The sequence below is a fragment of the Leptopilina heterotoma genome, unplaced genomic scaffold (genome assembly GCF_015476425.1).
Source record: "Leptopilina heterotoma isolate Lh14 unplaced genomic scaffold, ASM1547642v1 Lhet_68, whole genome shotgun sequence".
NCBI classification, from domain to species: domain Eukaryota; kingdom Metazoa; phylum Arthropoda; class Insecta; order Hymenoptera; family Figitidae; genus Leptopilina; species Leptopilina heterotoma.
The window spans coordinates 5,739,814-5,765,235 of NW_025111157.1; the positions used below are offsets into that span (position 1 = coordinate 5,739,814).

Consider the following 25,422-nt stretch of genomic DNA (forward strand, 5'->3'; position numbering starts at 1 on the left):
TTCAATAAAATCTTCCAGACAATAAAGTAATTTTTATTTGATTTAAGTCAATTAAATTTTATTTGCTTCAAATACTAAGGTTATTGGTTCAAATATATTTTTTTTTACTCAATAATTATTTCATTCAAGTTTATATAATATATTCTACGAAACAATTCAATTCTTTTCAAAAATTATAATAAAATTGTATGCAAGAATTTAATTATTTCAAATTCGAAGTTATAAAAGTAAAATTCTAATCAAAATTAAATTTTTCTTCTCTCTGTTTAATTCTTTCACTCTAATTTTAATTTATTTTGATGTTTTGATTTTTCGTCGACTTTCGTTATTTTATTTCAGTTATTTTTATTATCTCATTACAATTTTTTTTATCTCTAATCAAAATTAAGAATTTCGCTCCAATTTCAGTGAAACTTCTAGTGCGACTAATTTTTAAATTAAAATTTTCCATATGAATGCTGTTTTTATAGTTTTTGAAAAAATGTTTTGAAAATAATTTTTAAAATTAAAAACAACCATAAAAATCCTGTTTAGTTGAGGAAAAAAATGACCAATTAGGAAAATGATTCATGGAGTCATTAAATAAGCGTAAAAAACAATTTTTCTCAGAATTTCGCAAATTATTTTTAAACATAACGTTTGCGTAAATTGACGAAAAAAGTGTCGTTTCTCTTTTACTTTTTTTTTTTAACTTAAGAAAAAATTCGAGATCCATCGCCATAAATTGTTACACTTTGAAAGGTATTTTATTGGCTAATAAATTGTAAAATAAAACTATTTTGTCGCAAGGTAAAATTCTCTCACTTTTGATAATGAAATATTAACTTTGTGATAATAGGGGGAAAAAAAGGGATAGGAGAAAAAAATGAAAACTCTCGGCAATATATTTGAGTTCAACGTACTTTTAAAAGGCACTCTAGTATATAAAAACCTCTCATATTCCGTTAAACAGTAGTAATAAAGTAAACGAGAGAAGTAAATACGGGGAGACTTGGTTGAACGAAATGTGTAAGAAACTTGTTTGTATGTAAAGAAAATTAGTAAAAAAAGAAAATAGTAAAAAAGAAAAAAACATAAATAAAATAACTTCGTGTGTAGAGACATCAGTAACCGTGAAAATATAATTGGTAGCTTCATTTTTTTATGTTGTGTTGCGCGATTCATAAACAAAGACAAGAGTTTTGTAAAGCAGTCTCCTCGTGAGCGCATGTGCGTATAATTTTGTTTAATGCTTCTTTTTGCTAATGAGGAACAAAAAAAAAAGAATAAGACTCCTCGTTAATTGAGCCTCCCACGCGTTATTGAAGCTCTCAATTCACGGTTGGAGGACAATGACGTCTGACGTTAAATCGATTTGTTAATTAGACTCTTCTCACTCCGAGTTTATCGATTAGAAGCTCTTAATTTATTTCATTCATTATTTCTTTTAGCCTCTTGCAAATTGGCATTCTACAATCTAAATCGATACACAAATTAAAAAATTTCACTTAATTAACGTGGCGAGAATTTAATTTTATTTTCGATACCGAAGAAACTTGCTATTCGAAATTTGAATTTAATTTGAATTCAGAAATTGGGATTTAAGAATTTAGAAAATTAGTATAATGGCAAAAAATATAAAAAGCAAATCTGAAGAAAATAAAAACAAATTGGTTATCAATTTGTTTTTTTACGATTATATTTAATATTTGGTACTTGATTTTGTTTATTAAAAGGGATTTTTTTCTATGTTCAGGATCAGACTGCAGTCAGAGAAGTGAGCGCGGCTACTGGGAATCCATCACGTACAAGGATTTTTCCCCGGAAGGCTCAGCCAGTCACTGTGCGATAGTTTGGAGGGATTCGCTTTACGTGGTGGGTGGCGAAAGTTTTCATCGGGCGAAAATGATCTATGTCTACGATTTCAATGGAAATGTTTGGGAAACTCCTCACGTCGAGGGAAAACTTCCACTGCCACGTTATGGTCATTCCTGCGTTCTCTTTGGGGACAAAATTTACTTGTACGGTGGCGTCATTCAAAATTCGACAGTAACCAACGAATTGTGGGCATTTGATGTTTCGGCCAAAGTTTGGGAGAACGTCACCGTTCATGATGAATGCAGCAATCGTTCCATGTGCGGTCCACTCAAGGTTTGTAGGGGATAAAATTAATTTTTTACACTATGCATTCAGAAAATAAAATTTGAAATATTATTATATTATAGGCTTGTAAATTTATTGGAAATTATTTTCAAACTAGCAAATGTTAATTTAATAACGTTAATAATTTTAATAATTTCTAATTTCTTATTATTATGTAAATTACAAATTTTTTTATTTTCAAAAATTTTGATACAATTCTGAAGAAGAATTCAATTGTATTCTATAGGTACAATTTTAACTTAATTCTTTGAAAGAATTTTGATTTTTTTAAAAATAATTCAATTATTATTTTCAAAAAATTTTAAAAAAAAGTCGAAGAATTTAATTATTTTTTATACAATTTAAAATCATTTTCTCGAAAGTATTTAATAATTTTCAAAATTTTTTGATAATATTTTTTATAAGAATTCAATTACTTTCATAAATAATTAAATTATTCTCAAAAAATAAATTTTTTTAAGTAAAATTTTAATAAAAATTGAATAATAATTCAATTATTTAAAAAAATTTAAATAAATTTTTCCAAAAATTCAATTATTTAAAAAAATTTAAACAAATTTTTTCAAAAAATTCAATTATTTAAAAAAATGCAAACACATTTATCCAAAAAATTCAATTATTTAAAATATTTAATGAAATTCTTTGCAAGAATTCAATTATTTTATAAATAATAAAATTCTTCACAGAAATTCGATTATTTTCAATACAATCTTAATTGAATTCCTTGAAAGAATTGAATTATTTTTAAAAATCTTAATGAAATTCTCCTTAAGAATAAAATAATTATTTTCATAAATAATAAAATTCTTTGCTGGAACTTAATTATTTTTAATGCAAATTTAATGCAATTTTAATAAAATTCGTCAGAAAAATTGAATTATTTTCATAAATTATAATATTCATTGGAAGAATGCAATTATTTTAAATACAATTTTAATAAAATTTTTCTAAAAATTCAATTATTTTTTTAAATTTCATTAAATTCCATGAAAGAATTAAATTATTTTCAAGAATTTTAATGAAATTTTTCACAAGTATTCAATTATTTTTATAAATAATAATATTCTTCACAGAAAGTTGATTATTTTTAATACAGTCTTAATTAAATGCCATGAAAGAATTGAATTATTTTAATAACTTACAATATTCATTGGAAGAATTCAATTATTTTAAATACAATTTTAATAAAATTTCTCTAAAAATTCAATTATTTTCAATACAATTTAAAATAATTTCCTTGAAAGAAGTTCAATTTACAGCGAAATAATAAAATTATTTAAAAAATTTCAATAAAATTTCTTGATGGAATTTAAAAGATTTCAATAATATTCCTTAAAAGAAATCAATTATTTTATAAAATTTTGATAAAATTCTTTATTAGAATTGATTTCTATTTAATAATATAATTTCTTTAAAGATTAAATTATTTTCATATATTTTTTAAAAATATGTTTATTAGAATTGAATTATTTAAAAAAATTTTAAAAAAATTCGTCTCAAGAATTCAATTATTTTCATAAATACTAAACTTCTTTGCTAGAACTCAATTATTTTTAATATTTTAATCAAATTTCTAGAGAAAATTTAATTATTTCTCATGTATTTTTAATAGAATTTTAATAAAATTTGTCGTAAGAATTGAATTATTTTCATAAAAGATTATAAAATTCTTCGGTTATAAAGTTATAAATTTCTTCTTAATTAATTTTCAGTACAATTTTAATAAATTTTCTTTTCATAGAATTCAATTATTTTTAAAAACTTCAATAAAACTCTTTGAAAGAATTTAATTTTTAAACATTTTAAGAAAATTTTTTAGAAGAATTCTATTAATTTTAGTGCAATTTGTACTAAATTACTAGAAAAAATTGAAGTATTAAAAAAAAGTTTGTAAGAAAATTCGTCGAAACAATTCATTTCTTTTCAAAAATGTTAATAAAATTCTTTGCAAAAATTTAATTATTTCCGATTCAAAGTTATAAAATTAAAAAAATTAAAATAATAAAAATAATATTGTTTTTAACTAAAATATGATGTGTAAAATGTGTAATGTGTGTGTAAAATGAAATCCAGTAATTAAACAAAATTATGGAAAATAATATAATTTCTGATTTTCTTTACGTAAATATTTTTAAAAAATTTATTCTTTGAATAAGCAAATAATAATTTTCTGAGTCTAAATAAATCTAAAAAGTAATTTCTTAATTTTACATGGAACAAAACGTAAAAATATATAAGATCCAGTGTTTTGTTTAATGAAATAAATATCATAAACCATATTTTGGAGTAATAAAAATCAGATTTACTACAATAAGTACGTATTTTTATTTTATAAGTAGTTATTTTTATCTTTTAAAGTGTTGAATTAAATTTACAAATTAAATTATGATTTTTAGTTGAAAACAATTTTGTTTAATTAATTGTTTTTTTATCTTCGAAGCATTAAATTAAATTAACAAATTTCAGGTGGCGGGACACACGGCAAATCTAGTTCACGGGAAAACGGAGAAAATGGTGATAATATTCGGTCACTCGCCACAATATGGTTACTTGAATACCGTTCAGGAGTATCATTTTGGAACACGTGAATGGCAAATAGTGGAGACTTATGGTTTCCCGGTGAAAGGTGGTTATGGACACAGTTCGGCACACGATCCATTGACAAATCTTATTTACGTTTATGGTGGTTGCATTTCGGAGTCACAACTTTCGCAAACACTAACGAGTAGATTGTACTCGTACAATTATATGAGACAAGAATGGAGACTACTGACTTCCGCCCCATCGGCACGATTCTTCCACACTGGAGTTTTCATCACTAGTGGCATGATGATTGTATTCGGTGGTAATACGCACAATGATACACTTCATTCGCATGGCGCGAGATGCTATTCGTCCGATACAATTGCCTACGATGCAATTTGCGATTCTTGGCATCAATTTCCAATGAAGTGGCAAGGCTCGCCTGATAAGTGGGAAGATTCGCCCAAGGAAATGGTCAATCTTCCACGATATGGACACAGTTCGACGGTTTTTGAGAAATCAATGTATATTTATGGTGGTTTCGATGGACAAATGCTCTCTGATATGCTCAGGTATTTCTATTTTTTATTTGCATCGTTTATGTCAATTTTTATTTTGAGGAAATCAATCGTTACCTTGTGATTAAATATTCTGATAATTGGGTAACAATAAAATTATCTAATCTGTGTCCCGAATATCTTAGTATTCATGATATTAAATATAATATTTAGTATTAAAATATTAGACTTTTTGGTATATAATGCAACTTATTTCGATTTTCGTAGTGTGAAAAATAATTAAAGTCAAATCTTTTCCTGTGAGTCGATTAGGTAAATTCATTTGACTTTCACATAAGAAATAATTTATTTTCAGTTTTCTTTTCATTTTCAAAGATTTATATTTTCATGTTTACTTTCCCTTTGAAAGATTTTCACTTTCAATAATTTACTTTTATATTTTCATCAATTTTATTTCCACTTAGAAATGGAATTGAAGAATATTTATGGAAAGTAAAAGTGAATATGAAAGTAAAAATTATTACCTGTTAAAATGGAAGTGAAAATAAACATTTCTAAAAGTGAAAATGAAAAAGAAAATAGAATTTAATAAATTTATTGAACTAAAAAAAATTAAATGTTTGTATTTGAATACAAGAATAATTGATTTGGAAAAGAAATTTTAAAAAATATTCTAGAAAATAATTGCTTCTTATTGTCAAATTTTCTTTTAGATATAATTAAATTTCCTAAAGATTTCAAATTAAAATTTAGAATTTTTAGTAAGTTTAATTACTAATTTTAAAGAACTTAGTTTTCTGAAAAATTTTAGTTCCAATTTTTTTGAAATTAGCAGAATTTTTAAATAATTTAATTTTAAAAAAAGTCGAGTAATCTTGAAATTTCGTAAATAAAGTATAAAAAGTTGAATTTTAAACGAATTTAAAAAATAATTGATTTAAAGAAAAGATTAAAAATTATTTGTTTTAGTTAGAAATTCTAAAAAATAATTGAATTTTGTAAAAATTAGGATAATAATTGTCAGAAATAGTTAAAAAAAAGTTTCAATTTGAAAAATGTTTAAAGATTAAAATTTTTAATATTGAAAACAAATATTTTAATACTTGTTTTAAAAAATTATTAGACTTTTAAATGGATTTAGTTAAAAATTCTATCAAATCATTGAATTTAGAAGAATTAGTTTTAATTTTTAGAACAAAATAATTAAAACTTTATTATTGAAAGAAATGTTATGTATTCTGTTTTAAAAATTTTCACAACAATTTTTAAAAGTAATCATGATTTTTGTAGAATAATATTAAAAAATATCAATAACTTACTTAAAAATAATTAAACTTTTAAAAAAAAATTTCGGATACCAGAGAAAATACAGAGAAATAAAAAATCAACTTTTTGTGATAAGTTTGAAAAAAATAACCGACTTTTTCGACTTTCTTGTAATTTAAATCGGTTAAAACGAAATTTTTAGGCCTTAAAGTTTTGTAATAATATTTATTTGCAAAAAAAATTTAGAAATTTATTTTTTTTTCTATAATTTTGCTTTAATATGTGATTTTTTTTCTATTTTAAAAGATAAAATTTTTGATAACATTTTATATGAATGTTTACATTACTATTTGTAATTTTTGTAACTTTTAAAAATTTTGAATTTGAAATTAATTCAATTATTTGATAAAAATTAATTAAAATTTTTTAAAATAATTGAATTAAAATTATAATGAAAAAATTGAATTTCGCTAAATATTTTTACTATTTATGAAAATAATTGAATTCCAGCAAAAAATGATATTAAAATTATTTTTAAATAATTGAATTCCTCTAAATATTTTGATTATTTATGAAAATAATTGAATCCCTGCAAAAAATGATATTAAATTTTTTTTAAATAATTGAATTATTACGAAGAATATTTATTATTTATGAAAATAATTGAAATTTTGCAAATAATTTTATTCAATTTTTTAAAAATAATTGAATTCTTTCGAGAAATTTAATTAATATTAAAAATAATTTAATTCTTTCGAGGAATTTAATTATTATTAAAAAAAATTGAATTCTTTCAAGAAATTGAATTATTATTGAAAATAATTGAATTTTTTCGAGGAATTCAATTAAAATCGTATTGAAAGTAATTGAATTTCGCCAAATATTTTATTATTTTTGAAAATAATTCAATCTTTGCGAAGAATTTTATTAAAATTATATACCTATCGTATTAAATATAATTAAATTCCTGAAAAAAGTATGTTATTTATTAAAATAATTGAATTCTTACGCAGAATTTTTATTATTTATGAAAATTATTGAATCCTTGGGAATAATTTTAGTAGAATTTGTAAAAATAATTGAATTCCTGCAAAGAATTTAATTATTTATGAATTTAATTTAAATTTCTATTTTAGTTATTTATATATTTTTTAAAGTAATTGTAATTTTTATAATATTTTTGAATAATTAATTCATATTATTCATTTTATTTTGCAGATACACGCCTGGAATTTGTGAGCATTTAACGTATCAAAATTGTTTGAACGCCAGAATTGGAGTAAAGTGCGTTTGGGACAGAAAGGAGAATAAATGTGTGCCAATAACAAAAATTGATAGGCGACGTGATGAGAGTTATATGAAATGCTTTGATGAAACACCATCGCGAGGAATGACATCGCTCAAGGAACTTTGTCGATTATTGACTGATTGTTCGGCATGCGTTCAAACATCATATAATTGCGTTTGGTGCGGTAAAGTTTGTTCCCATGAAATTTGTCATATGCGACTTCCGCCAGGACGCGCAGTCGTTACCGAATTAGATCAATGTGAAGCGCACACGGGAATTGAATGTCTTCAATTTCACACGTGTCAAGCATGCTCCAGTAATCCTTACTGTACCTGGTCTTGGTCCAATGGACCCGATCGATGTAAACCCATCGCCAAAAATCGAGATGTAAGTAGTCATTTTTTCATTTACTATGAAAAAATATTGTTTTCTGATAGAGGAAGATTTGTATTTACGTAATTTATTTATTTGTTTTAATTTTATTTATTATTTATTTTTTACCTTCTCAAATGAGAAGATTATTTACAAAAATGTTTTGTTTAAATTGGGTGCACAATGGAGAGAGTTTGACTTTTTTTTAAATCGTAAATTATTATATTTAATTTGTTTATTTGTCCGAAACAAAAGCTAATGGCCATCAATGTGACTCAGTCCCAGCGACTGACAATGGACACGTGTCGCAGTCCATGTGTGGAGTATACGTCGTGTAGAAATTGCACGGAATCGGAATGTATTTGGTGTCAGAATCAGGGGAAGTGCGTTGATAGAAATGCATATCCAGCGAGTTTTCCTTATGGACAATGTCGTGAGTGGACGACACTTGATTCACGTTGTCGTGCAACTGAAACGGGAAAAGAGTGGTGTAGCTTCTATTCGTCGTGCTCGAATTGTATTTCCGATCCGGCTTGTGGCTGGTGTGACGATGGCTCAGGAACGGGAAGAGGACGATGTATGAGCGGCGGAGCTCGACACTGGAACTCTGGAACAGACACATGCGTTAATGATCGGTGGTACTTCACCGAATGTCCAAGTAAATTCATTACAATCTCTTGTTACTTATAATTGTCATCATTTAAAAAATTTCTTAAATCTTTAAGACAACTTATTTTTTTCTATTTTAAATTTACTATATTTTTTCATATTTATTATTGAGTAGAAAATTTTACAAAAAGTTTATAAAGAAATATAAATATGAAAAAATATAGTAAATTTCAAATAGAAAAAAATAAGTTGTCTTGTAATAAAAGATTTAAGAAATTTTAGTAGTAGAAAAAAAATATAATTTAAATTAATAGGATACAAAATTAAACATTTAATGTTTAATTTTGTATCCTATTAATTTAAATTATATTTTTTTCTACTACTCATTTGAAATTAATTACTTAGTTACTTAATTTTTAGAAATTAATTTTAGTTGATTCATTTTTTATTGAGTTTTAATTCATTTTGATTAATTTACTTTCATTAGTATTTTCTGTATTACCAACTTTTTTCTTTTTAAGTTATTTTTCAATGTAACGTTGGTGAATTAATTTAGAAATAATTTAGTTCGAATTAATTTTCAATTCGTTTCCAATCAATTTGGAAATAATTTTCAATTAATCATTAATCAATATTAATAAATCGTTGTATTCACGTAATCTGTTTGCATTTTGAAGTTAGTTGTTTGATTTTTAGTTTCCTAACTTGTTAAATAATTTTTATTTTTAAATAAATTTTAAAATTAATGTATTGAAAATCATTTAATTGTTGAAAAGAATTTTATCAATGAATTTGAAAGAAGTTAATTCTATCGAAGAATTTTATCAAAATGTTTGAAAATAATGGAATTCTTTCGAAATATATTAATTAAATGGTATTAAAAATACTTGAATTTTCGAAAAATATTTTATTATTTATGAAAATAATTGAATTCTCGTAAAGAATTTTATTAAAAATTTGGAAAAATATAATTGAATTGTTTTGGAGAATTTCTTTGAATTTTTTGAAAATAATGGAGTTTTTTTTTAATAATTTTAGAAAATTTTATAATGATAATTAAATTTTATGAAGAATTTCTTTCAAGTTTTTAAATAATCGTGTTTTTTAATAATTGTAATTAAAAATATTTTGATTATTGAGTTTCATAAAAATTTTTAGAAAATAATTAAATTCTTCTCAGAATTATATTACAATTTTTTATATTAATTTAATTCATTCAAGGAATTTTTTTAAAATATTGAAAATAATTTTATTCTTCTGAAGAATTTTTTTAATTTCTCAAATATAATCGATTTTGTTAATAATTTGTAATGAATAATTTTATTATTAAATTTTATTGAAATTATTACTAGAAAATTAAATTTTTTTGAATAATTTTGTTAGTTTCCCTAAATAATTAAATTTTTTTTTAAATAATTTAGTTTTTTTTAATAATCTTGATTGAAAATTTTGAAAATAATTGAATTTTAAAAGGAATTTTTTTAAAACTTTTTAAAACAATTGTTTCTGTTAATAATTATAATTAAAAATTTGATTATTGGATTTTATTAATATTTTTAGAAATAATTGAATTCCTGAGAAGAATTTTATCAAAATTTTTTTAAATAATTGAATTCTTATGAAAAGTTTAAAAAAAATTTTTTTAAATAATTGAAATAATTGAGTTCCTGGCAAGAATTTTGCTGTTTATAAAAGTAATTGAATTCTTTCAAAGAATGTTGTTATTTATGAAAATAATTGAATTCTCTCGAAGAATTTTATTAGAATTGTTAAAAATAATAAAAATTAATACCTAATTAATTTATTTTGTAACTAATTAGTGAATTTTTAAAATTTTGAATCTAAAATTATTTAAAAATAAAAAATTTTGTAATTTACAGAATAAAAAAATGAATATTGTGTTTCGCGCGCGTAACGTTTTCTAGATCAGAAATAATTTTCATTAACTTAAAATTAATTTCCAATTAATTTGGAAATAATTTATAATTTAGTTTGGAATAATTTTCTTTCACTTGAAATTAGTTTTCAATTAATTTAGAAATAATTTTGAATTAATTTCGAATTAATTTAGAAATAATTTTCACTCAATTTAAAATTAATTTTCAATGAACTTAGAATTAATTTCGAATTAATATAGAAATAATTTTCATTTAATGAGAATAAATTTTTTAAGAAATTAGAATTAATTTTTAATGAATTTAGAACTAATTTCCAATGAATTTTCAGCTTGCCAATGTAATGGCCACAGTACGTGTCTTCCAAATAGCAGCGTTTGCATTCAACCATGTGCTAATTTAACGTATGGATCCCACTGTGATAAATGTATCCCTGGATATTACGGGAGTCCTGTTAATGGCGCAACTTGTCAGCGTAAGAATATAGTTTAAATTCATGAAAAAATTTAAAAGAAGAAACTCTAATATTCTCCTGACATTTGAATTTCATTTAAAATCAAATTTAAAATTAGACGAAATTAAATTTTAATTAAAACGATAAATTCAAATTAAGGAATTAAATTTAGACGTACATGTGCGGTAATTTGCATTGTAATTGGACTAATTGAAATTTAGAGCTGATTTTCATTTTCGAATCCTATTTTTGTATTTTTCCCAATGTTTTTAAGATGTTTAAAAGAAATTTTTTCAAATTGTTTTTTAAGGATTCAATTTATTGTTAAGGATTGTATTTTAAATTCTTTATTGACATTCAAAAAATAATGTTTAAATGTTTTTTCAGGTTGTTTTTGTAATGGTCAGGCCAGTCAATGCACCAGTGAAACGGGAAAATGTTTCTGTACAACGAAAGGCATTACTGGTGATCATTGTGAACGCTGTGATGTGAGTGGTCTTTATCATGGAGATCCGACGAAAGGATCTTGTTTTTGTAAGTAAAATCAACACGTACTGATATTTTTTATTTTTATTTTCTAAATTTCAATACATTTCTTTATTAAACAACAATTTGTTTGTATTTGTAATTTAAAATTTTTTTCATTGATTTACTGATTTTATTAAATTAATTAACTCTAAAACATAAACATAGTTTATTAAAATTTTTAAATAATTGAATTCTATCCAGAAATTTCATTAAAATTTTTTAAATAAATGAATTCTATCCCGAAATTTTATTAAAAATAATTAAATTCCTACAAAGAATTTTGTTATTTTTAAAAATAATTGAAATTTTTCAAAGAATTTTAAAAAAAATTCTTCAAAATAATTGAATTTCGGGACAAATTTATAAAATTGTATTTAAAATAATTGAATTCTTCCAAAGAATATTATAACTTATGAAAATAATTCAATTTTTGTAACGAATTTTATTAAAAATTGTATTAAAATTAATTAGGTTTCAACGACGAATTTTATTATTTTTTATGAAAATAATTTAATTCTTAAGAAGAATTTCATTAAAATTTTTAAAATAAATGATTTTTTTGATAAATTAATTTAAAATAATGTATTGAAAATAATTGAATTTTTCTAAAGAAATTTATTTAAATTATTGAAAATAATTAAATTCCTTAAAAAAAATTTATTAAAATTGTACTGAAAATATTTGAATTCCAGATTTTATTTAAATTATTGAAAATAATTGAATTCCTACAAAGAATTTTATTAAAATTTTCAAAAATAATTGATTTCTTTTGAAGAATTTTATTGTTTATGGAAATAATTGAATTTCTGCAAAGAATTTTATTATTAATGAAAATAAGCGAATTCTTGTTAATAATTTTTATAGAATTTTTAAAATTAATTGAATTGTTTAGAAGAATTGTATTAAAATTTTTAAAAATATTAAGTAATCATAATTAATCAGTTAATTGTATTTTTATAATTATGGAATTTGAAATTACTTAAAAATTGAAATTGCATTTTAAATATAAAAACATAATAATTGAATTCATAAAAAATTGAATACCACGTTTCGCGAGTGTGATATTTGATAGTTATTTAAAAATTGTAAAGTTTACATAATTATTCCTCTTTTTTTACAGACGACCTGGCGATTGATTATCAATTTACATTTAATCTTAGCAAGAAAGAGGATCGTCATTACACAGCGATTAATTTTAAGAATTCGCCGCCTAAACCTGATGTCGACGCAGAATTCACAATAACGTGCTCTGTGTTCGCAAAAATGAATATCACATTCAAGAAGATCAACAGTCCCGAATTGCCACTTTTGCACACGAATTGTTCAACGTACAAACAACGTTTCTACAAAACCGATTATAATTTTGGTAGCGAGGACAACAATACACTCACCACTTTCTACGTATACGTTTATGACTTCCAACCACCATTGTGGATACAAATCTCATTCTCCCAATATTCAAAACTTAATCTTCAACAATTTTTCATCACATTTTCCACGTAAGTGTATTTGTTTTTTTTTTGTTCAATTGTTCGCTAATATTTTTCCATGGTTTTTTTTGTTGGGCAATTTTTTAATTTCTTTTTCTCTCGTTTTGAATTTTAAACATTTGTTTTTAAAACATTTAGGTATTTATTTTCCAATTTTTGGAGAGTAAAAAAATGTATAATTATGTTTTGAAAAATGGGGCGCGGCTTCTTTGTTTTCTTTGCTCGCGAATGCGTTTTCTTTTCTGTTATCCTGAACCTCAGGCAGTACTTACTTGTAAACTAGAGACTACATGACTCCGCACAGGTGTTTTTTCGCTCTTCTGATGGTGGCAGCATTCCTCTGGAAAATCAAACAAAAATACGACCTGTACCGAAGGAGGCAGAGGCTTTTCGTTGAGATGCAGCAAATGGCGAACAGAGCGTTCAGTCAAGTTCTGGTTGAAATTGAAAAACGTGACAGCAGCGATTCCGAAACTGATAGAAATGAGTCTGAATTGAATAATTCGCGGAAGAAGAAAAAGGTTCATCATCTTTTTATTCTTTTTAAAAAATATCTTCTTTTTAAAAATAAAAACACATTTTTCAATTAAAAAATTTTTATTCAGGATGCACCGAGTCCAATTGCTCTTGAGCCATGTTCAGGGAATAGAGCAGCGGTTTTATCATTGCTAGTCAGATTACCAACTGGTGGAGAGCCTTATACACCGGAAGGACAAAGTGCCGGTTTGGCGGTTGCTTCTGCCCTCGTAACATTGGGCAGTCCTCGAAGACCATCTCAAGAATTAACGACAAAGGAGCCGAAGAAATCGAGAAAATCAGCCAGCCAACATCCAGACTCCACGTGCATTTAGCGGTAAATTAAACAAAAAAAATAATATTAATAATAATTGAATAAAAACTCGCCAGGATAATGTTTAATTAGGAGACTTCTCAAAGGTCGTTCCACTTTATAAAATTAACTTGCGTCGATGGAAAGGTCCAATTTTTCCTCATTTAGGAAAAAATATTTATCGCTTAAGACTTTGGTGCCTTTTTTTTTATTTTTGCCAGTTTTGTGTTCATTTCTCCCTTTTTTTAAAAGAAGACTGGTCTAGCTGAAATTAATTAATTTACTAATTAATTAATATTGTATTCTAAAGTTCAATTTTATTTGAGCGAGTTTTTTTTCACGCCAAGCTAGAGAAAAACGTATTTTCAAGTTTTTTTTAATACCCATACGTATTCATTTTATATGTAGTAATATTATTTAGATGTTTGTTTTTAATTTTCTCTTCCGTTAGTTTACTGTAAAATCGTAAATTTAATGAATAGTTTATTACGAAATTAATAAACTAATTAAAGATATTGATTAATATTAATTAATATTAGTTTCTAGTGATAAAATGCTAATTTAATTAATATTGAAATCAATTAATTCCATCGATGCGAGAAATTGTACAGAATTGTATATATATATAAAAAAAATATTAGAGAGTCTTTTTGAAGAGTGAAACATTTTTTTTATTGTTTCATTTTTGAATGCAGGGCTAGGGAGTTTTTTTTTAATGACGAACGTCCAGGCTTTTTTCTTTGCAAATTTTTAAAAATGTTTTAATTTTTCCTTTTCTAATAATTATCTCAATGCTTCGGACGTTTTTCATTAATTTGACAAACGAATTTGTATAATTAAAATAATTAAATGGTTCCAAGAATATTTGGAAAATTTTCAAAATAGTGATTCTGAAACTTAATGGAACGAAGTCGTTGCAATAATAGTGATAGTTTCGTCTAGATTTTCACTTTCCATGGAATTAACTTCGTCCTTAGGTTTTTAATACTCAAAAAAGGAAAGCTTTGTTTTTTAGGAAATTTTCAATTTATTAGATTAAATAGTAATTTACTAATTTTGATATTGAATTCCGTTTCGTTCTTCCTTTCAAGAATTTTTTAGAAATCTTTCAATTCTTCTTTTAATTTTTTTTTTCAATAATTGGAAATAATCCTTGACATTCCAATTTTTTTTTTAAATGGACTGATTAAAGTTTAAAGAATTCATAGGAAAAAATAAAAAATCACACTGAAAATTAATTTTTGTGCAAAAAAAAAAAAATCTCAAGAACGAAATTGAACTCGAATGTAGTTTTAAGAATAGAATTATGTACAAAAAAAAAACGTCGGGCTCGATTAAAAAAGAAAAGAACGATATTTAAAATTTCGATACTCAGTATATATTAGAAGATTTTTGTAGAAAAAAATAGATGGCAGCCAGTTTTTCTAGTATAGAATGGAAAATATTTATTTTTATTCGATACTTTGATATACGAATGAAATTAGAGCCAAGGAATCGCGTTTTCAATAAATAAACAAACAAAAAAACACTTCGCTTCCCACGTCAAATTTTTTAATATTAATTACCAATTGTACTGACATTTTTTATTGTAAATAGTCGAACGAATTCGTATACGTTTGCACATTTTAGCAACAACAAACAAAAAAAAAGAAAGAAAAAATTTCTCCTAATTATTCTTGAGAGGGAAAAAATTATCCCCCTCTTCAAGGGTTGTGTAAATAGAAAAAAAAAACATTTTTTGAAATAGGGGAGAAATTTTTTTTTCCTTTTTTTTAAGAAAGTATTTACTATTTTTCTCATAACATATTCATTGCTCTTCTCATAAAATGCATTAATCGGTAGCGAATTGTGAACATTTTTGAAAAATGTTTTTCATAATAATTCATCGATTGTAGGGTTAATAATTTTTTTAAATATTAAAATTACAAAAGAAAAAAGAAAGGATATGAAAAGCGAAAAGTAAAAAGAAAAATGTTCAATACGTTTCGCTTTGTTTGTATTGTAATTTTTTATTGTTAAGAATAACAAATTCTTAAGATCGCTGTATATATTATATATATATGTAGGGTATGTATAAAAATTAAAATGCAGATCAATTATGAGTCATTTAAGAATTTTTTTATAATAAAATTCTTTTTGTTTTTTAATAAAACGGCTCTTTTGCAATATTAATTAAAATATTTTTCAAAGTATAAGGAAAACCGTTTAAATGTAAATAAGATTCTATATCTTTTTAAAATGTTATTAATTTCTCTTTAATTTTACATTTAAAGAAAAATTTCTCTTCTCTATTAATGTTAAAATTGATTTTTTTAATGATTGAATTATTGTTGTAATAAAGAGAAAGGGTCACAAATTGAAAATTTAAATTATTAAAATTAATTTTAAAGACGATCGGCCTAGAGGATAAAATTGTTTTAAATTAATGACTCAAAATGTGAAATGTATTAAATTATATTAAATCTGACACGAAGAATTACAGGAAAAATTTTTATTTTTTAGCTTTTGAAAATTGAATTTCTTGCGCACATATTGTCATTTTTTGCGAAATAATATTTCGACAATTTGTCTATGTAAATTTCTAGTATTTTTTTTTATAATTATTACATCGAATTGTAGTCGATGTATGAATTATAATAAAAAAAATGGTAAAAAGTTTTTAAGGATATGACAAATTCATTTCTATAAAGAAATACGTGAAATTGATTCAAATGAACAAAATTAGATCTTATTGAATAAAATTCTCATAATTTGTGAGGTAATTTTTGAATTTGTGCAATTTTTTTTCAATTGTACAAATTCATTGAAATTTTGATAAAAATTTTGAAATTTATTGACAAAAATTATTTTCTTTTCAAAGAAAAATTTAAACATTTCTCTGTATATTTTAACATTAAGGCTTATACCACATCGGATTGTATATTCAGCTTATTCTAGTCTTAATAATGTTGTGAGTGCGAATCTTAAAAAATGTGTGACAAGATTTATAGAAAAAAAAACTATATATATATGGTAGGAATGCGATTTGCCGAAAAGCAATTTTTTCACTTGCTATTTTAGAAATTTACTATAAATAACGATGGAAGAAATTATTTATTTCTTCGAAAAGAAAAGTGAATAAAATTAATTAATAAGAAATTTTTCTTAAGAATTTCTAAAAAAATGTGGATGTAGAATTTTCTAAACAGATCTGTTGTAAAAATTTTAATATTAAGCTTGATATTATTAAAGAGATATGTACATTATTCGGTCTGTAAGGTCGTTTAGAAATTTTTTCTCCTTGGATTTTTAATTGATCGATTCGAATTAAATAAATTTGTAATTTGTTTAATGGAATTGAATCAAACTTTTTATTTTCTATTTTGTAAATTAAATACAAAATTCAAGGGTTAACAATTTTTTGACTATTATTGACACGATTGTGTCATATATCCGGAAGTATTTTTCAATTCGAGCAAATTTAGTTAGAAATCCAAAATTTTTATTTTTACAATTAAATATTAATAAATGTCTCGATTGTTTTTATTTTATTTTCTATTTATTCATTTTTACTTTATTTTATTTTTATTTTATTTTTATTCTTATTTTATTTTATTTCTTATTTTGTTTTTATTTTATTTCTTATTTTGTTTTTATTTTATTTTTAAGTAATCTTATTTTATTTTTAAATTGAAACTTTTAAATTGCAAGAATTAAATGATTCGTAAGGATTAAAAATTTTAAAAAAGTGATTTCTAAATTTTTGATTGTTAAAATTGTAGAATTTTTTTTAACCTTAAATAATAATTGTAGTGTACCTTGTAATTGTAATAAGAAGGCAGCTCAAACATTTATATAAGACTGGCAAATGGCATTTTCCTAAAAAAAAGAGAAAAAGAGAGGAAAACGTATTTCGAAAAAAGAGTGAAACAACACACAACTGTATTTTTATGCTAAAAAAAAATATCTACATAGTCCACACATTGCGAATGAGACTGAATGCTGCGCGAATGACAGAACATGAAATTGTATTATAAAACAAATATTGTTTAAATAAATTGATATACATAATGCGAAATTATATTATTCTGTAATATACATTTTCTAAATTCGACAAATTTAATCGTTCCTTTTTTTTTGTCGTGAAATTAGAATATTGTAATTTTGAAATTATTTTTTATATTTTTACATTCTCGTTAAAAATAAGGTCTTGTTGTATTTATTTTTTTTACTTATATAGTTTAGAAAATGTATTTTTAATTAATTTTGTGTTAAATATTGTATTTAATTAATGTTGCGATTTTATTTTGTTTTTGTAATTTGGTTTTAATAATTATTTTTCTATTGTAAACGATCGAATTGATTCTTTGCGCAATTAACGAAAATAACTATAACTTTCATTAACTTGCGAAACTAATTTTATCATTTGCGATAACAAGTTAGGAATATTTTTTTATTTTTCAATTCTTTTCTCGACTTTATACTTGCGATGAATATATTTTTATTCAATTACTTGTAAAAAGTTAAATTCAATCGACTTTAAATTTGTAATTTTCTGTAATTAGCTTTATTTTTTAGTTCTATTTTTTTTATTTAATTTTATATGTAATTAGCTTTAAACAATTTTTACTAATATTTATAAGAAATAGAATTGGAAATTTGAAATTCTATTCTAATTTAGTGAATTAGTTTAACTTTTAATTATTAATTTTAATTGTTTACTTTTAATTAATTACTGTTTTATTTAATATTTACTTTTTGGTAAATCTTCTTAATTACTTTTGATCCTATTGATATTTCATTTAATAATTTAACTAATCAAAAACTATTTTTTTTTATTTAGTTGACAAATCGTAACTGGAGAATCAGCAATGTTCAGCCAAGGTCTTTTGTTTGTCGTTCTTCTGTCAATTTTATTGAGAAGTGGTGAGATGAATATAGTGCAAAAATTGACAACAAAAAAAGAAGAATTGTTATGAAATAATTTTTTTTGTCTTTGTTTTTTCCTTCTTCTGTTTTTTTAGGTGAAATGAAGAAACCGACGACTAGAATTTTTGGTGGCGAAAACGTGGATCGAGGAGATTTACCATACATGGCACTTGTGAAGCAATTGGTACGTGGCGATATTTGTGGCGGTGCAATTATCAGCGAGAGGCACATTTTAACTGGTGGAATGTGTGCAAAATATCATACAAGACCATTTGATCGTTCAATTGTCATTACTGGAACTGTTAGTTTGGATTACGGTGGAATAATTCATCGTATAATGCACGCAATCGCTCATCCTCTATTTCATAGACATTATCCGGATAGTATTCGTTATGATATTGGCGTTATCACTGTGAGTAATTATTTTTTTAATTTTATTTAATAATTTCTATTTTATTATAATTTTTAATTTTATAAATTTCAATTTTATTCCTATTTTATTATTAATTTCAATTTTATTGTAAATTTTAATTTTATTAATTTAATTTTATTTTAATTTTATTTTAAATTCCAATTTTATTAATAAATGAAAAAAGATTTTTAATTCAATGAAAGTTGTAGAAAAAATTAATTTTATGTATGTTTGTAAAATTTGATAAAAGAATTTTGCAATTTGTTTCAGCTGTGTGACGAGATAAAATTCAATGTCCTTCAAAAACCGGTGAAATTGCCAACTCATCCAGTGAGAGATGGCGAGGAAGCGATTATTTCTGGCTGGGGTCATACAGAAACTGAAAAAAATCCGGATATTTTACAAAAGTTGGTCACAAATGTCTATTCAGTAAAAACTTGTGCCAAAATGGCAGAGTCAAAATCATTTGCCGATGGAAGTCGAATTTGCACAAAAAGTGAGAAAGGAAAGGGATTTTGTAACGTAAGTTTTTTCTTTTAATAGTTATTTTAAAATTAATGCAAAGAACAGGAAAATTAACTACTAGAATCATTATTTTTTATTAGTATTTTTATTATTATTTTTTATTATTGTTTTTATTATTACTATTATTACTACTATTATTATTACTATTATTATTACAATTAATATTACTATCATTATTACTATTATTATTATTTTTATTATTATTATTACTATTATATTATTCTTACGAATAAGTTTTAATTTTTTAGTTTTTACATATTTTAGTTTTTAGTTTAATTTTTAGTTTTTATTTTAGTTTTTAATTTAATTTTTAGTATTTATTTTAGTTTAACTTTTAGTTTTTATTTTTTTAATAATCAAAAAACTCCAAAGTATAAATATTGATTTTTTTGTTAATTTTAAATAGGAAGAGAATTTAAAAATATTAATAATTATAATAGATTTTTAGAGATAATTTGATTAAAGAAAAAATTATTTTTCAGTTTGACAATGGCAGTCCATTGGTTGTTAATGGAGTAATAGTTGGAATTGCTTCATTGTTATATGGTTGTGGTACTGGCGAAATTGATCAATATGCCAATATTTATAGATGTATGAATTTTATTTCAGAGGAAATGCAGAGTGGTTGTTCAAATCCAAATTTTTATAATTTTCTTCTTGAATATTATAATAATAATAATAATAATAATAAAAATAATAATCATGATTATAATTTTAATCACGATATTATTGATAGTGACGATAATGATCATTTTGAAAATGATTATGATAATGGTAATCGTAATGCTCACTCAAAAATAAATTGTCAAACGTGTTTTGATCATTGTTGGGATAAAGAAATTAAAAGTGATTACACTCTTTATGTGTAAAATGTCTGTTGAACTAATTAAAGAATTTTATATTCTAATTAAAGAAAAGCGAAGAGAAAAAATTTTGTTCAGTTTTCTCCTATTCAACCTCCGGCGTTGAAGAATTAATTTTTTCTATTGTCTTTTTTATATTTCTGAATTGAAAAAGATAATATTAATTAAAATAATGATAATGCATAGAAAATGTAAATCATAAGAATAAAATTAATAATAATAGTAATAATGATAATTTAATAATAATAATTTTATTTTTTCGATTTAATTATTTTGTTTTTCTATATAAAATTCAAATATTACTTTTATTCTGCGCCAGGTATCTTATTTTATTAATAATATAATTATTAATATTAGTATTAAAGTTAGTAATTAATTTATTTAATATTAATATATTTAATAGTTCGGTAGATTTATATTTAATAGATAATATTACAATAATTTTAGTAATAATAATAGTAATAATAATAGAAATAATTATAATATTAAATATTAGTTTTTCTTAGTTATTTACGATTTAATTACTTTATTTCGAGTAACAAATTCAAATATTCCTTCAATTTGGCGCCAGGAATGTTTTCAAATAGTTCTCGATTCTGATTGGCTATTGGATTTTTCTTCCGCTCTGCGCACGCGCATCAGTTTTACGCGGCAAACTCCCCGTAAAAGTTTTGTCATTCCCTTCCCAACAGTGGAGGCTAATTATATTAATTAGAGTTTTCTTTGTCAAATACATTTTTTAGAGCTTAAATTATTATGGTTCACGTGTTAGAAAAGAAATCAGCATCTGCTTTAGTAAAGAAATATGGTAAATAGTAGAAAAAAAAAGTTTTTATTTTTTTGATTAAATTTCCGGAAACAAGCAACGCCATTTTGAGGTTAGTTTCTGTAAATTATTTCCTGACAAATATTAAATTTATTGTAGTTCATTTGTCAAATTATACTCCTTTATAGATTATTTAAACTTTTAGTAGCTTTTTTCCTTTGAATTAACCTAAAAAGAAATTGTTTCGAAAATGATAAAATTCATAAAATTTAATCTGAATTTCTATTGGTCATGCGGCATTTCTCTGGCATGTTGGCCATGTTTTGTCAGTTTCCTGTTGTCGAACTCCCGGCAAATTTTGTTAGTTTTTCTTCCATTGTTCTTGTTCTTTTGAACAAATATTTTATTATTTTACGTAAATTCTTATAAAATACTGTAAATATAGTATTCTCTTGTGTGTATTTTTGTGAACATGTGAAAAAAGTGGCGCTCGTAAATTTTGAGGTTAGTTACAAAATTTGGGAAAATTTTATAATTTATTTAACAAATTTTGTCTTATTTTCTATGTTGTTTGTAACATTTTTTGAACGTATTTTCTCAATCGACAAAAATAATTATTTTGTTCATTGTATTTTTCAAATCACCCACATAGCACAATAGTATGAGGTAAGGTTATGTTGAGTACTAATCGTAAGGCACATAAGGTTACACAATATTGCTGCGGTAGACCTGAGGTGAACTAAAAACTTCCGCCATGGAGGTAAGGTTACATGTTAGGGTGTGGTGAGTATATATGATAAGGCCATGGTAACCTTACACGTTAAGGTTAAGGTAACCTTACACGTTAAGGTTGATGTAACCTTACACGTTAAGGTTGAGGTAACGTTACATGTTAAGGTTGAGGTAAGGTTACATGTCAAGGTTGAGGTAAGGTAATTATTAAGTTGTAAGGTTGAGGTAAGGTTAAGGTAAGGTTGTGATAAATTTACCAGTTATGGAAAATATTGAAAAAATAATTAATAAATAAATATTCAATTAAAAAGTTAGTTTGTTGCTCCTCTCTATTTTGGAAACCTGACATGAAGCAGAAAATTTTGAAAACAAATTTGGGGGGACTGGGATTTGAACCCGGGATCGACGCGCATAAACCTATCATTCTAACTAACTGAGCTAAGTAGAGAACTGGTAGAAGGAAAATTAATATTGCCTTTAAGGAGTTAATCATCTTCTTGGTTCACCTTAAAGGCAACATTAATTTTCCTTCTGCCAGTTCTCTACTTAGCTCAGTTAGTTAGAATGATAGGTTTATGCGCGTCGATCCCGGGTTCGAATCCCAGTCCCCCCAAATTTGTTTTCAAAATTTTCTGCTTCATGTCAGGTTTCCAAAATAGAGAAGAGCAACAAACTAACTTTTTAATTGAATATTTATTTATTAATTATTTTTTTAATATTTTCCATAACTGGTAAATTTATCACAACCTTACCTTAACCTTACCTCAACCTTACAACTTAATAATTACCTTACCTCAACCTTGACATGTAACCTTACCTCAACCTTAACATGTAACGTTACCTCAACCTTAACGTGTAAGGTTACATCAACCTTAACGTGTAAGGTTACCTTAACCTTAACGTGTAAGGTTACCATGGCCTTATCATATATACTCACCACACCCTAACATGTAACCTTACCTCCATGGCGGAAGTTTTTAGTTCACCTCAGGTCTACCGCAGCAATATTGTGTAACCTTATGTGCCTTACGATTAGTACTCAACATAACCTTACCTCATACTATGGTGCTATGTGGGCAAATGATTTACGGATCACGTGATCGCTTCGTCATAGTTTTGATTTTTGGATCAGTTTTTTAATGAAATATTCAATCGATTGAGATGAGGTTTTTTTTGAAAAAGTGAAAAATAAAATGCGAAGGGAGAATAATTTTCTAAATTATTGATTTTTGTTTAAATTCTTTATTAAATATTAACAATATAATTTTGATCACGTGACTGAGTAGTCACGTGGCGTTGGAACTTTTCAAACACGTGTTCGGAGCAGTGTAAAATTAGCTAAACGAGAAAAAGTTTTTTAGAAATTACAGTTATTTTATTTAAATTTACAATTACAATTTAAATTACAATTTACCATTATTATAATTGTAAATTGTTTACATTTCTTTTTTTTTTCATTTCAGCTAACAGTATAGTTTTCGTCTCCATAAGTAGTAAAATAAAATTTAGGGAAAGTATAGTTAAGCTCTTGGAGTATATTTATCAGTGTAAGAAGAAAAAAAAAAAGTGTTTAAGAAGAAAAATTTACGGAATTTTGTTTCAAACATCGTTGGAAATTCGCAAATTAGCCAAAGGTAGAGTGAAAAATTTGAGGTTAGTCATTATTATTGCTGCTTGCTACAAGTAATTTATTATAAGGAACATCATAATTTTTGTACCCCTGCAAAATTATAGATCCCCCTCCCCCTCACTGAATCATAATTATGCAAAAATTTAATGATCCCTTCACTTGAAAATTAAATTAAAATTTAATTGAAATTAAAATTAAATTAAAATTAAATTTAAATTAAAACTAGTTTAAAATTAAATCAAATGCAGGCAACGAATTTTATTAAAATTTTTTTTAAAGAATTGAATTCCTGTGAAGAATTTTATTTGTGAAAATAATTGAATTTCAGAAAAAAAATATTATTATTTATGAAGATACTTAATTTCTTGTAAAGAATTTTATTCACAATTTTTAAAAAAATTCAATTTCTCAGAATTTTTTAAACCTTTTTGAAACTAATAAATTAAATTCTATCAAGAAATTTCATTAAAAAATTGAAAATAATTGTAATGCGACGAAGAATTTTATTAAATTTATTTTTAAATAATTGAATTCCTGCGAGAAACTTTATTTTAGAAAATAATTGTATTCTATAATTTTTAAAATTTATAAAGCTTTTTATCAAAATTTTTTATAATCGAATTGTCGAGAAAAATTTAATTATTTATGAAAATAATTAATTTCTTGTGAAGAATTTTATTGACATTTTTTTAAATAATTGAATTTCTCAGAATTTTTTAAAACTTTTTGAAAATAATTGAATTCCTGTGAAGTTTTTATTAAAATTTTGTTTAAATAATTAAATTCTTCTGGAAAATTTTATTAAAATAGTAGATATTAAAATAATTGAAATGATAAAACTTTTTGAAAATAATTAAATTCCTGTGAAGTTTTTATTAAAATTTTGTTTAAATAATTAAATTCTTTTGGAAAATTTTATTAAAATAGTAGATATTAAAATAATTGAAATGATAAAACTTTTTGAAAATAATTGAATTCCTGTGAAGTTTTTATTAAAATTTTATTTTAATAATTGAATTGTTTTGGAAAATTTTATTAAAATAGTAGATATTAAAATAATTGAAATGATAAAACTTTTTGAAAATAATTGAATTCCTGTGAAGTTTTTATTAAAATTTTGTTCAAATAATTAAATTCTTCTGGAAAATTTTATTAAAATAGTAGATATTAAAATAATTGAAATGATAAAACTTTTTGAAAATAATTGAATTCCTGTGAAGTTTTTATTAAAATTTTGTTTAAATAATTGAATTGTTTTGGAAAATTTTATTAACATTTTTTACAATAATTGTACTCCTAGGAAGAATGTTATATTTTACGAAAATAATTGTATTCTATGATCAATAATTTATTTATTGTAATGTTTTAAAATAATTGAATTCTCGAGAAAAATTTTATTATTTATGAAAATAATAGATTTCTTGCGAAGAATTTTATTCGAATTTTTTTTAAATAATTAAATTCTTTTGGAAAATTTTATTAAAATAGTAAATATTAAAAATAATTGAAATTTTGCTAAGAATTTTATTAAATTTTTTGAAAATAATTGAATTTTGGAGAAGATTTTTATTATTTATAAATAATAATTGAAATTTAAAAAATTTTTTTGAATATAATTGAATTTATGCGAAGATATTAATAATAATAATTTATATTACTGTTGAAAATAATT

At 23.5% G+C, this 25,422-nt stretch overlaps 2 protein-coding genes across 4 annotated transcripts in view; both read left to right on the forward strand.

The window, feature by feature from the left end:
• LOC122510191 (attractin) overlaps window positions 1-15,033 on the forward strand; it is a 37,067-nt gene extending 22,034 nt beyond the window's left edge. Inside the window, exons 4-12 of one of the 2 annotated variants that reach the window (XM_043624652.1) lie at window positions 1,736-2,130; window positions 4,609-5,237; window positions 7,668-8,124; window positions 8,365-8,767; window positions 10,945-11,088; window positions 11,455-11,601; window positions 12,716-13,094; window positions 13,369-13,606; window positions 13,691-15,033. In XM_043624652.1, coding sequence (XP_043480587.1) covers window positions 1,736-2,130; window positions 4,609-5,237; window positions 7,668-8,124; window positions 8,365-8,767; window positions 10,945-11,088; window positions 11,455-11,601; window positions 12,716-13,094; window positions 13,369-13,606; window positions 13,691-13,936 — 3,038 coding nt within the window. In that variant the 3' untranslated portion in view covers window positions 13,937-15,033. The remainder of the gene's footprint in view (window positions 1-1,735; window positions 2,131-4,608; window positions 5,238-7,667; window positions 8,125-8,364; window positions 8,768-10,944; window positions 11,089-11,454; window positions 11,602-12,715; window positions 13,095-13,368; window positions 13,607-13,690) is intronic. The other variant, XM_043624653.1, reaches the window with a different exon arrangement.
• Window positions 15,034-18,590: 3,557 nt separating this feature from the next.
• On the forward strand, window positions 18,591-20,724 carry LOC122510200 (chymotrypsin-1-like). 2 transcript variants are annotated; one of them, XM_043624668.1, is made up of 5 exons: window positions 18,591-18,654; window positions 18,737-18,819; window positions 18,918-19,234; window positions 19,505-19,756; window positions 20,242-20,724. In XM_043624668.1, exons 2-5 carry the CDS (start codon window positions 18,765-18,767, stop codon window positions 20,626-20,628), a joined length of 1,011 nt encoding a protein of 336 aa, XP_043480603.1. In that variant the 5' UTR covers window positions 18,591-18,654; window positions 18,737-18,764; the 3' UTR covers window positions 20,629-20,724. The 2 variants fall into 2 exon arrangements, with proteins under 2 accessions (XP_043480603.1, XP_043480604.1); XM_043624669.1 differs by lacking the exon at window positions 18,591-18,654 and having other exon boundaries at window positions 18,682-18,819.
• Window positions 20,725-25,422: the final 4,698 nt, after the last annotated feature.